This window comes from Felis catus, chromosome A2, assembly GCF_018350175.1.
Source record: "Felis catus isolate Fca126 chromosome A2, F.catus_Fca126_mat1.0, whole genome shotgun sequence".
NCBI lineage: Eukaryota > Metazoa > Chordata > Mammalia > Carnivora > Felidae > Felis > Felis catus.
Genome location: NC_058369.1, coordinates 122,843,522 through 122,857,246, shown reverse-complemented (window position 1 = coordinate 122,857,246; position 13,725 = coordinate 122,843,522). Strand labels below are relative to the sequence as shown.

Genomic DNA, 13,725 nt, shown 5'->3' with positions numbered 1-13,725 from the left:
GATAGTCCCCTGGGAGATCATCGTGAATCTTTCCCTTCCAGAGCAAACATTTGCATTTCCTCCTCATTTCTAATAATCCCTAATGGCTGCACCTTTGGAGAAGAGAGAGCATGCAGTGGAGAAGATGCTCCTGTTTCCAAGAGCATTGTGTTACAGAAGGTGTGAGAATTTAAGTGTTAGGTGCCCGCTAGTGCTCATTATAAAGGTGACAGAATGTCTCACTTTTGACAGATGGCAAATCATTGGGGAACCTATCAGGAACACAGCTCGGCTAGGCACCAACTTTCCAAAGAAGTTAAAATTATGTGATGAAAGAGGTACGGTGAGCGGTTACTGAAGTGACTCCCTATTAATTCCCATAACGGTGACGGATTCCATAGTGCATGGTTAACAATCTCTAAATGCTGTCTCCTGTGGCCACCCATATGCAACAGTAACTGGCTCCTCCCCCACCACAAAAACCAATGACACTCTAGCTAAATGGGCCTGCGTTGCAAGTCATTTGAAAGCACTTCCAAACAGAATGAGCCCCTGTTATAATATAGTTCAGTTTTATATTGTTCTGATGTACCACTGATTCACTGAGCCTCAGTTGTAACAGCCAATTGGCACAAAATGGGAATTTATCAAAGAATACAATGTAGATCTCACTTTCCCTAGAAGACCAAGTTATCCTGAATTTTCCTTAGTCCTTGCCCAGATTTTGTCCTTTGCCTCTTTGTTCAATTGCTTCTCTGAGAAGAGAGCAAGAGAAGCAATTAAGGCTGAGAACGTGTATGTTTCTGAATAATAAAGACCCTGATTTTAACAGATGGCTGAACTTGCTGGGAGCCCTGGAGAGAGGCAAAAGATATCCTTTCATTTATTGCCTCACCTCAGTTTGTATTAAGCCTGCCATATTTCTGTTTCATTCGGGGTCTGTAAGCATTACTTTCCTTTATAATGCTCAGCAAAGCCACCCAGAAACTGCCCTGGCCTTGGATCCAGGAGAATCCATGTATAGTCACAGTTCTGATCAAGCCACGAGAGCAGGAGTGAGTCACTGACCTTGGCTTTCATTTTCCTCTTCAACAAAATGAGAAAGTTGTCTGAGAGATTTCTGGGGTCCTTTGTGGCTCTATGACTCTATAAGCAGCAAAAATAATCTGCTAAGAAGGAAAAACTACGACCAAATAGAAAAATTGTGAATTGGTAGGAGTCAGAGGGATACAGTATTGAGTATTTGGTTTTTAACTAGTTGGAATTATCTTGAAACACGCAAGGGTGGCTGAGGCAAGGAAGCAAAGTTCTCAAAGTCAAAAAGCTCACTTTCTATACCACTGGCATAGGATACCTACACGAGGGTATTTCTCAGAATCCCCTGAAGGGCTTGCAAAAACACAGATTTCTGAACCCCACCTTGAGATTTTCTGATTCAGAGTGTCTGGGATTGGGCTTGAAAATTTGCAATTCTATTAAGTTCTGAGGTCATGCTGCTGCCACTGTTGAGCACTGCTTTGAGACCTAGTCTCTATTCTCATATTAAGAGAATCTTACTGCTTTCTACTTAACATTGGAAATTTTATGTACAGTTAACCCCTGAACAACGTGAGGGTTAAGGGTGCTGACCCCCCACACAATCAAAACTCCACAAATAACTTTTGGTGTTTTTTTAACGTTTATTTCTCTGTTGTGTTTTTGTGTTTGTTTTTTGTTTGTTTTGCTTTGTTTTTTGAGAGAGAGAGAGAGAGAGAGAGAGAGAATAGGGGAGGGGCAGAGAGAGGTGGAGAAAAAGAATCCAGAACAGGCTTCATGCTCAGCACACTCAGGTTTGATCTCATGTCAGTAAGATCACGACCTGAGCCGATATCAAGAGTCAGACACTTAACTGACCCAGCCACCCAGGTGCCTCTCCACATATAACTTTTAACTCCCTTAAAACAGAATTACTTATAGCCTACTGTTCACCGAAAGCCTTACTGATAATAGTCAATTACATATTTTATATGTTATATATAATATATTGTGTTCTTACAATAAAGTAGCCTACAGAAAAAAAATGTTATTAAGAAAATCAAAAGCAAAACACATTTACAGTACTGTATAGTACTTTAAAAAAAATCTGCATAGTGAAATCAGCCAAAGAAAGACAAATACCACATGATTTCATTCATGTGTGTAATTTAAGAAACAAAACAAATAAAGAAAAATTTTAAAAATTAAAAGAAATTTAATTTAATGAAGACAAATTAAAAAAAAAAAACCCAACACACTCTTTAATACAGGGAACGAGTTGGTGGTTGCCAAAGTGGAGGTGGGTGCTGGGATGGGAGAAATAGAATTAACAGTACACTTACCATGACAAGCACTGAGAAATGTATGGAATTGTTGAATCCTTATGTTGTACACCTGAAACCAGCACTGTATGCTAATTATACTTGAATTAAAAAAAAAGTCTGCATATAGGTGGACCCACACAGTTCAAAGCCGTGTTGTTCAAAGGTCAACTGTATTATTGCCCAGCAAATAGCATGGTGATGACTAACATTGACAGTGTGAGAATACGGAGGCAACTATTTCATGAACAGGTCCTTCTGAACACTCGTATTACAGTCAAATGTGTTTTATGCATATATTTTAATTAAATCCTCCCTCCAAGCCAGCATTTGTTCGTTTATTGTGCTCACTGCCTCATGACATTTAAAGAACCTCTATTTCTCTCAAGGCTAGTGAAAGTGTTCCAGGTGCTGTGGCTAAACCAGTGACAAAATCCCAAGATCCATGGCATTGTTAAGAAAGCTCCTCACTTCCCTTTCATTTATGAAAACTGTGGCTGTCAGATACTGGAGCAGAGTGACACTGACACCTACCTCATGTAGCCCGTCACGGTCATGCACACCATCCCTTGTTCACGCACAGAAACTGCAACAAACAAAAGGGGACATGAGCTTAATCTCCTTTTGTCCCATAGGAGATTTTCTAGTCCTCAGACGAATTAACATGGGATCGATTTCCATATCCGAGATTGTATGTGCATGAGGTACAAGGCATCTCTGTAGTGAACAAGACAGAATGTAATGAATGGCTAAATTGTCTGATGTCCACTTGAAGAAATGTACTTGCTTGGTCGAGAGGGAAGTCAGTGGCAAATGGAGTAGTTGGCCAAGGTTTCATGGAGATACTATCTTGGATTTTTAAGAATGGGTAAAATTTGATGGATGGAAAGAGGTGTTGCCATGCACCAAGAGGGTCTGTAGCAAATGCAAAGCACAGCGATAGGGCTATTCAGAAGGGATCATAGGCCATTTTGGAATACTCTCTCATGGCCCACAAGGTGGAGGAGCAAGGGTGGGGACAGGCAAAAAAAATACATGAAGGACCCAGCATTTGTTGACCATCTTCCATGCATTTGTATCTCTTAATCCTCACAACGCTCTTAAAATTTAGGACCTATCCTTATTTTTCAGATAAGGAAACAGACTCACAGAAGTTGAGTAATGAGCCCGTGATCGCACGTTCAAAAGTAGCAGATCCAGGAATTTATCATTACCTTTATTATTGATTATAGCAATAACAGTTACTATTTAACATTAAATAATCAATTAATGAGGCAGTGTGCTAAGCATGTGGCATGCAGCACCTCTTTTAATTCCTACAACATATCAAGGAAATAGGTATTATGAATCTCTCCTTAATAGAGAGCCAAATTGAGGCTCAGAGAGATTAAATAAATTTTCCGTGGCCAGCAGGATATCACAGCTTATTTTTATTTGTTGCTATTGTTGCTTTTCAAAACACCACACTGCCAGCAGAATGTCCTGTAACTTATTTGAAAAGCAGAAAGAGGAGTTTACCTGGAAAACCAGGGAAGATTTTTGAGCAAACAAATTAATGGGAGAGAGAGGATGCGGAAGGTCCATTTGCCTTGTTAGTGGTGCTGAGGGCAGAATAGAAGAGCTGATATTGGGAGGCGGAGGCCCGTTTAGGATGCGTTGTGGTTATGGTAAGCAGGAGTGATGATGTAATGCTGTGGCTGCTGGCTGCCCAGGCAACATTCAGAACTCGGGCTGGTGCTTCCAGAAGTTTACCAACCTTCTCATTTCCTCTCAGGGTGGTTCTCCCGGGTGCTTTCCCGAGTACGAACGTGTGGCACGTATCACACTGGAAATGTTGCCACTCAGCACTTCCATAAGAAAGTGAAGTTTTTCACCATAAGAAATATAATGCATGTGGGAGAAATTAAAAAAACAACAACAACAAACCTATATGATTGAAACATATGAAAAAAGAGCCTGAAAATAATAAAGGGCTCTTCAGTGTGGAGCCAGAGTTCTTGTCTGGGGAGGAGACTAGAAACAGTTCTCAAGGTATCCACGAACTTGCCTCTGAATGCCAAATTTGATATATGGAAATAACGCTTACAGTTTTCATCTGTTGTTACAAGGGCTCAGTGACCCTGCTGGATGGAAAAGGAACATATAGTCTTGGAAGGATAAGGACTCAAGGCATATCACTGAGGTGTGAGTAAACAGTGAGTTCTTAACTAAGCTCAGAATACACAACTACAATTTTGAAAGTTAGTGAGAGTATGGCTGCAATGAATGTCTGCCCTACAAAACAAATGTAACTCAGCCACACAAGTCATATGGGGTGAACCATATAAATCTACTCCATACCTCTCAAGCATTTGGAACCAGGCAGTTGAGAGACTAATGGGACAGTAAGAAACTATTATTCCTTGCCTCTTGGAGGGTCTTTTTGGTTTTAGTTCAAGTATAGTTGTTGCTGTTGTTTTCCAGTTTGCTAATTTGCAAGATAAACTTCCTGGGCTTGTCAGGGTTCTTGTTCCCTTTGCCTATATTCAGTAAGGAACCTGAACCGAGCTGGTTCAGCACAAGCTGGTAGCCCAGTTCTCCCCAGCACCGAGATTCCAAGAATTTCCTTAAAACTCAGAAGACACAGCAGTATCAATCCCAGATCTCTTCAGGGAGCGATCTGTTGGAGCCCACGTGTTCTGCGATTCTCCGCAGTCTCTCTCTGCCCTTTTGCTTGGTTCATTAGCAGTTACCTGCCCAGCTCCCGGAAGCACTGGAGTCAGCTACCTGGGACCACATCAAGAATTTGACACCTAGGGAATGCCATAATGGGACAAATTCCTGTTACCCTGCATTTCCTCAAGCTTCTGTAGGCACCACGCTTGAGGCTGCCCCAGCAGAAAACGAAACACTTATAGATGTGTCTGTATCTACCACGTAAATCCCTACTGGCTATGATCTCTTTAAGTCCTTCTTTCTTCTCCAGTTGCTTGGTCTTGATATTTTCTCCAATTTATTTTTCTTTCTAGGATACCCTTATTAGGTTTTTTTTAAAAACCAGACTCTACTCTTTAAAAGCAATGGTGGATGAAGAAAGAAAGAAAAAGTAAGGTCCTACTCTCCCTAGGTTTTATAAGGGTTGATTTGGAAGAGAATTAAAGCAAGAAAAAGAGTTCTCTGCTCTACTCAATACATCCCATTGCATGGGTTAAACGCCGGTTCTGATTCCCTTTTAGATACTTGAGTCTCCAGCCACCCTCCCTACTGTTAGGTGGACTTCTGCCATCTGAAGCAGCAGACATGCACTTAACCCTGAAAAATGTATTACTGGAGAAGATGTAGTGAGATATGCAGAAGGCACTAATTAGCACCTTTATTGGCTTAGAAAGCATTTTTTATTTTGGTTTTCCTAAGCATTTCTGACTGATTCATGGAAGACATTTGGTTCTTTGGAATATCGTCCAATAGACTAATCAAATTACATTTTCACAGGGCTCTAAAATAATAGCATTCTGCAGCTTTCTGTGTATTTAACTCCTGCATGCCCAAGACACTTGGTAGAGGCAGTCAGCGGGGTTGAGTTGTCTCAGTTTGCAAATAATCGCAGTCTATATGCTTACAAAATAAAAGGTTCTTCTTTCTCCCTGACATTCATGCTCAAAAACCTTAAAGCCAACTGTAATGCTTTGCTCTTCCTCACCCACATATCTGCTTCTTCTCTGGATGCAGTTGACTCCCCCTCTCCATTCCACTGCTGACACACAGCCCACACCCTCATGACATCACCCCGAGTTCATGAGTTCACAACAGCATCTTCCCAAAGTGGGCAGGATAAACACTGGAATTTGTCATTTCTCTTCTCAGAAATCATGCATAACTCACTAGTGTAGAGATAGCACGTTTGTAACACGTGGACTTCAATTCCCCAGCACTGCACCTGTGGCAGCCATCACTAACTATTCATGACCAAAGATACGGTCCCCAAATCCTACTCAATACAGACCCCAATTACAATTACCTCTCCTTTGGAACCTGAGATGATCTTAACACATCAAGTGTGATTCCTTCTTTCTGGATTTTAAGGCATTTATAACCTGACCACACCTTTTTTACCAGAAAAAATTTCCGCCTTTGCTCCCCAGCATGAAACCATTTCTCTAATCTGACCACCTTTTCTATGTTTTCCTGCACACATTTGGTTTTCTTTTCATTCTGTGCCTTTGTTCAAGCTCCTTGAACCAAGTGGCATTGTCTTCCTTTGCCTCTTTGTTTTCTTCTAAAACGTATTGCTCTTTGACTAGCCCAAGTCTCTCTTCCTTGAAAATTTCCCAATATGACTCACATCGGCTTCATTATGGACCAGTTTTACTAAGATCTTTTGTTGACTAGCTTTGGGGAAATCAGATGTGTTAGAGATAATTCCTACCTCAGTGGGATTTGCAATTTTGTCAGTGAGTCCTCTCCCTAATAATTTGAGGCAGCACCAAGTGCCATATGGGCAGAACCCTTCGTGGATGTGACCGGTGTTCAGACAAAAAATTGAGTCTTTGAGTGCAGATGTCAGGAAGGGCCTTATAGAGAATATGGGACCTGAATCAGGCCTCAAAAGAAGGGCAAGAGGAGAACAGAACAGGAAGATTTTAGGACAGGAGGAATTAGATGAAGAAAGATCAAGAACTAGGTTGGCAACGAGAGGGGCTGAGACGAGAGGGTCTTGTGAAAAGCTGGCCCAGGTTGTATTCAGATTGCAATGGTCCTGGGAAGTCAGAGTGATACAAGTAAGAGCAGGAGCCATGCATTCTACATCTTTGCATTCTCCCCTAGCTCAGTTCTTTGCTCTAAGTGCTTTTGTTTGGTAAGCATTAGGGAGTATCTATTATGTTTAACTGGATTTACATTGACCTCATCTTATAGACCACAGGCTTTAGAATTTGATTCTGTAAGTTCTTATTTAATGAGTTCCTTCCAGAAAGGTGTAAGTTTATGCTTCAAAGATTTCTCTGGGGATTGGAGAAGTATCTAAGTATTAAAAGGACAAATGAATTAACCACCCATCAAGTAATCGATGGTTCCAAGCAGATCTTTGACAAAAACTGTTTCTTTGCTGTAGGAGTTGGTTCTGGTTTTTTTTCTTTTTTTTTTTTTCCCTCGCAGTTATTCTTGGCTGTGTTGGTAAACAAGTGTACATTATATAATGTGGCACACGCATCGGTGTAGGTGTCTGTCCCCACAGGATAACGCCAATGCACTCTAACAGGGCGACGGTGCTGATGTCTAATTTGTTCTTCAGTGGTGGGAATGGGTTTACCAGAAACTAGCTCCTCTCCCCAGGCTTTCTTATACACAGTTTTAATATGGAATCTGGGATTAAGAATGAGTCAGAAACCTGAGAAGAGAGACCTTAACACTCATAACCGTGTTTCTTTAGCACCCCAACTGACCCCAAAGAGGTTCTGAATGTCCTATCGGGTTTGTGGCTATAAGAAGGCAGGCCCATGGATCCTCACTGAGGGCAAACTGAGAATCAAACTTGTGTTTGGGTGTGCAGTTGGTGACCACGAAGAGGGGTTGATCTTCACCATCGGTGGAGGTTCTCAGACAGAAAAAAGACAAAAAAAAAATTGAGGGATTTCCATAAGGGTGTTCCCTGTAAGTTATCCATGTGCCTTGAGCAGACAATGCTCTGGAGATACTTAAAAAGAAGACTGCCAGACCCCTTAGCTAAAATGCCCAAATATTTGTCAGAAGACAGGGCAGACAGTGAGAGAGCATTCTTCGTGAAGTACTTTAATGAGACCTGGGAGGCAAGCAGCCAGCCTATCTTCATGTGGCTTTCCAGAGGAATTATTTGATGTGTCTTTTTTACTTTAAGATCCAGATATGGTTATTTTACATTTCCGTAGATATTCGCTTGACTTCAAAAATTAGTTCTACTCTAAGACTTTTAAATTCTGGAGGACTGTGTTGTGGCTCTGAAGGCTGATGCACAAGAGCCAGAAGACCTGGAGAGAGAAGTAAATGTCGGTGACATTAGCCATGATGCTCACACTTTGATTTTTCTGGCAATGACATTGATGCAGGGCTTTCTTCCCAGGGGTTTCCATGCATAGCACATATAGTAACAGTAAATCGAACCAGTCCTCTGGAGAGGCAACATGGCTACAGAGTCAGACAGATCCAAATTCAAATCTTGACCCTCCTGTCTACTGACTGGGCTACCTTGGGCAAGTTACTTAACCTTTCTGAGTCTCATTTTCTTTCTTGCAAAAGTTAGTAATGGTAATATTTACCTCGGAAGATGGTTGGGGAAAATGAGATAGTTTATGTAAAGTACCTAGCTGTGTGGCCTTCACATGTTTTCATTTCTTTCCCCTCCTGGTTCTACTGACAAAGAGACGGAAGTGCCAAGGGCTCATGGCTTTACCTGGTGTAATGGTGTTCAACACGATGTGAAATGGGCCAGTCAGATTCCAGTTTAATAAAAATGAGACTTTGGGTAGACACAGAGCAGCAGGAAAGCCCAAGAGTCACCATAAGAGGACAACACCCCACCTTGGTCATCTCAAAATTCAGAAGGAATTCAGCAATAGGTCCACTGAAGCCTTATGCCATCCCCTGTCCCATTTATTTGGGGCTCAGTTTGAGACCTAGAGGCCCACCTGACTTCTCTGGGAGTCACTGGGTCACCTATAAGATGAGCAGGCACTTGAATCTTATTCCTACTTCAAAGTATAAAAGCCTCAGGGGTGACCAATGAAGGAAACAGCCTTAAAATAAACTCTACTTGTAGTGAGTTGAATTTAATTTCCGTATCTGATCTCTCATTTTAGAATGTGTTCTTTATTTGGAAATAGGGTTTTTGTAGATACAATTAGTAAAGATGAGGTCATACTGGATTAGGGTGGGTCCTAAGTGCAATGACTAATGTCCTTAAAAAAAGAGAAAAGAAGACCCACAGGGAAAAGTGGCCATGTGGATATGGAGGCAGAGAATGGAAAGGATGTCACCACAAGCCAAGAAATGTCAAGGATTTCTGGGAGTCACCTAAAGTTAGGAAGGGGCAAGGGAGGATTCCTCTCTTGAACCTTTAGAGAGAGAATGACCTTGGCTGACACACCTTGATTTCAGACTTCAGCCTTTAGAACTTTGAGACAATAAATTTCTGTTTGAGGCTGCCAGGTGTGTGGTAATTTGTTAGAGCTGCCCCAGGAACTAATGCACCACTCTGCATCATACTAGGATTGCATGAGGGCTTCTTATCTATCTATCTATCTATCTATCTATCTATCTATCTATCTATCATCTACCTATCTATCATCTATCTATCTACCTATTTATTTTTTATTTATTTATTTTTAATGGTTTATCTATTTTTGAGAGAGAGAGAGAGAGCGCGCAGGGGAGAGGCAGAGAGAGAGGGAGACAGAAGATCCAAGGCAGGCTCTGCACTGACAGCAGAGAGTTCAATGCGAGACTTGTACTCACGAACCAGGAGACCATGACCTGAGCAGAAGTCAGACACTTAACCCACCGAGTCGCCCAGGTGCCATAGGATTGCATGAGTTTTTATGGGATTTTGCCTCTAGTAGGGATTACTCTTCTCCCCTTTCAGTTTCTTTTCACCTTGCCACAGATTTTCTCCCTGCCACCCTCACCACGACCTTCACATGACCAGATTCTGATACCGTTCAAGTTTCCACATTTTTCAGTATGACTCTTGGCTTCCCTAAACTCCACGTTTATTGGTCTCATCATGGCTAAACCAGCCCACGGAGGGCTGATAGAATGCTGGACTTAATGCTCCTTGGCCCTCTTGTAACCAACTGTGATCACCTTGTGGCCCAAATTCTTCACCTGCAAAGCTCAGATGAACACCAGCCTTGTTTCCACACAGGTGACTGAGTTTAAAATATGATAGATCATAAAGGGCTTTGTAAAAATGAAGGCTCGATCAAACTTGTAATAAGCCCTTCCACTATTATTAAAAACCTCACTGAAGATAAAGGACTTGGCAAATGGGAACTGTGTGTTTCTGATTGCTATCCCTTCTTTCCTCCAGCTCTGCACCTCCTGTATGTGCCTTTACAGTTCATTGACTTGATTCAGAGGTGGAAGGGCCATGGTTGTCTTTAATTTCTAGGAAGTGAAGCTTTTTTTTTTTAATTTTTTTTCTTAATGTTTTTATTTATTTTTGAGACAGAGAGAGACAGAGCATGAGCAGGGAAGGGGCAGAGAGAGAGGGAGACACAGAATCGGAAGCAGGCTCCAGACTCTGAGCCATCAGCACAGAGCCCGATGCGGGGCTCAGACTCACAGACTGTGAGATCATGACCTGAGCCGAAGCTGGACGCTCAACTGACTGAGCCACCCAGGCGCCCCAGTGAAGCTTTTAATAAAACAGTTACTGGCAGCTCCAGAGTGGGTTCCAGGCCTCCCACCATGACCCGGGCAAGATGAAACATCAGTGATATCTGACATCTCATGCTGGCTATAGTTCTTAAGTTCTTGCCTTTTCTTGATTCTGCACTATTGTAAACAGATACTTAAATTCGGTTTATTGGCAAACATCTTCAGAGATTTTGGGATCATGGAACTTTTATATTAAAAAAAAATAAAGCAGCTTGGAAAAGGAGGAAATTTCAATGATATACCTAGCTGTTGTTACTGTATTATTTTGTTTTTATTAAGTAAAAAAGTCCCAAATTTAAACTGGTTTGTAACCAATGGTCAATCTTAACTGAAGATGTCAGTGGAGGAAGTGAAATAATGAAAACCAGCCAAGTAAGTAACCATTAAACTAATAGTTTTCCCCTCTAATCATTAAACTCCTAATTTATGTCATTTTTTACATACATTATTTATGGCATTTTGCCAATTTTAAAACACCTTTTTTCACATTTTAACATCTATGAAATCAGAAAGTATCTTGTAGTCAGTGTTGCCTTTCATTTATAATTGCCAGGGCTTGTTTTATATTCCTATCTGAGCAGCACTTAAAATGTGAGTGCCTTTTATTTATTTTTTTTAAGATTTTATTTTTCAGTAATCTCCACACCCAACATGGAGTTCAAACTCCCAACCCTGAGATCAAGCATCGCATGCTCCACAGACTAACAGTCAGTCGGTGAGCGCATTTTATGATTGTATATCTATGAAATACATTATTTCATTTAGAGAATACGGAAACTGTGAGATCTGCAATTAATTTTGTTTTCTTTTTATAATGTTCTTATCACATGTCAATGTAACAGGTGTGATATATGTTCTGCATCAGAAATACATACTTGCACTGTTTGCTGTAGAATTCAATATTGTTCTTTTTGAGAACAAGTGCATCATTAGAAAGAGAGGATATAACTTTGAGACTGAAGAAGAGAAAGAAACTAGATTTAAACATAGAAGTACAATACAGCATGAGGGAAAGTTAAAGCAATTGCATTTCCATAATTATATCCTTACAAAATGTCTTCATAGGACCCAGTGAGTATTCTGGTAGAGTCTGAGCTAATGATGTGGCAAGAGTCCTGGTTTGCAGCCCCCAACCTGCTGCTGCTGGGTAACCCCCTATCCTCTCTGAGCCTCAGATTTATACATCAAACAAAGCAATTGAGCTGGGTGGTTTTTGAGATCTGTTCCATTTCTAGTAAGCTCCAATAATCTCATTTTAAGAAGATTTATTCACACAGACATTTTAATGAATCTACTCAGGTCCACAAAGCTTAACTGCTTCTGGTTCTCTTGTCTTACCAGTGTGGTCGATGTCTTGCTGAAAGTTTTCATTTACAGAGACCCTATAAAGAAACAAAAATATTGCGAGTCAAACTATGTGCACAACTCAATTATACTGAATTGCAATTTAATTAAACAGATGAGAGTAAATGCAGAGCTAGGCTTTATTATGGGAGGGCTTTTTAAAACCAATCAACAGCCAGGAACTGGAACAGTATTCTATTGTGTACTTTGAAATTGATATATAACTTTTGTAACAATGGAGCCATCCTTCATGCGCCCAGTTAAAATGAAAATCCCTACCTGTCACACCTTGCCCCAGCAGAGCTACCCACATTGTTTGCAAGGATCTTTGGAAGAGAAATGTGTAAGGGCACGAAGAAACACTTACAAGAATCCAGAGTCCAGCCACTGCTGAATACTTGCTTGTTTGGTATCTTCTACAGAAGAGAAAGGAACAGGGCAATCAAAGCACACCAGGTAAAATAATGCTACCTGTTACCCAGCCACCACCCATCGCTCTATTTCCTACATATTCAATCACAAGTTTCTATAAGCATATTCATTCATTTTCCCAAGGCAAAACTTCCTGCTTTCCATAATCAGCCTTTCCTGAGAACAAAGTATATAAACTTGCCAAATGACTGATTTGAAGAAATAAGAAAGAAGGAAAGTAAAGGAAAGGAAAGGAAAGGAAAGGAAAGGAAAGGAAAGGAAAGGAAAGAAAGGAAAGGAAAGGAAAGAAAGAAGGAAGGAAAGGAAAGAAGGAAGGAAAGAAGGAAGGAAGGAAGGAAGGAAGGAACGAAGGAAGGAAGGCAGGCAAAGGAAAAGGAAAAGGAAAAGTGAAAAGGAAGAAAAATCACCAAAGTGCAAGAGATGTTAGAATAATTTTTAAATTACCTGGTGTGAACATGAAGGGTGATTACGCACACCAGACTTTTGTCTTTCTCCTGTCAGATATAGATCACCATGGACCCTCTCCTTATTGAATCACATTTACCTGAGGAGGCTAGCCACTGATGTTGATTTGCAAGGAGTTCTCTGCCAGGTTCTAAACCAAATTTGCATTCATTCCAGGGATATAGTGCACTACAGTCTCAGGATTGCCAAAGGCACCCTGTGTTAAAAAGCCACAGGCCTTTTAAGGTGGATCTTTGTCACTGGCTTAACAAATAGTTAACAGGCAAAAAGGAGAAGGTAGAAAAGCAGCATTTCTCGGTAAATATTTCTTTCCTTTCTGGGCGGCTACAGGCTACTCTGGGCTGATTTTCTTTGACTTTGTCCCACCAAACTGTGAAGTACCTGACTTACCCACTCACAAGGTGTCAGGTGGGCATGGAAGATGCTTATTTTTAAATTTAGGGATTCCAGAGAGGTAGAATGAGTGAAGTGGTGGGCAAGGAAGAAAAGCCATCAAACAGCAACATCACTGTGGAGGGAGAAGTGTTTTCCTACTTATTACTCTTTAAACTATTAAAATTATCAGGGATGCTTCGTGCAAGACCCGGCATATAAGAGCCTTTCAATAAAATGTTTGGTGTTCTGAAGGAAGCCTCATGTCTCTGGCGTGGACTCCAAGTCCATGGGGGACTTGGGATGAGAAGACCTCAGAGTAGAAAGGGAAAAGTTGGCCTATTTCCATCAAGAAGGTGTGTGTTTTGAATGTCTGTGGGGAAAGTCAGAAGTGCCCGTTTCATAGATG

The 13,725-nt window shown here is 41.0% G+C and overlaps 1 protein-coding gene across 2 annotated transcripts in view; it reads right to left on the bottom strand.

Moving 5' to 3' along the window:
* ITPRID1 (ITPR interacting domain containing 1) overlaps nt 1–13,725 on the bottom strand; it is a 115,788-nt gene that overhangs the window by 61,254 nt on the left and 40,809 nt on the right. For both annotated transcript variants that reach the window (XM_045052563.1, XM_045052564.1), the window contains exons 3-5: nt 12,415–12,463; nt 12,042–12,085; nt 2,850–2,901 (exon numbers count right to left, since the gene is read on the bottom strand). In XM_045052563.1, coding sequence (XP_044908498.1) covers nt 2,850–2,901; nt 12,042–12,085; nt 12,415–12,463 — 145 coding nt within the window. The remainder of the gene's footprint in view (nt 1–2,849; nt 2,902–12,041; nt 12,086–12,414; nt 12,464–13,725) is intronic.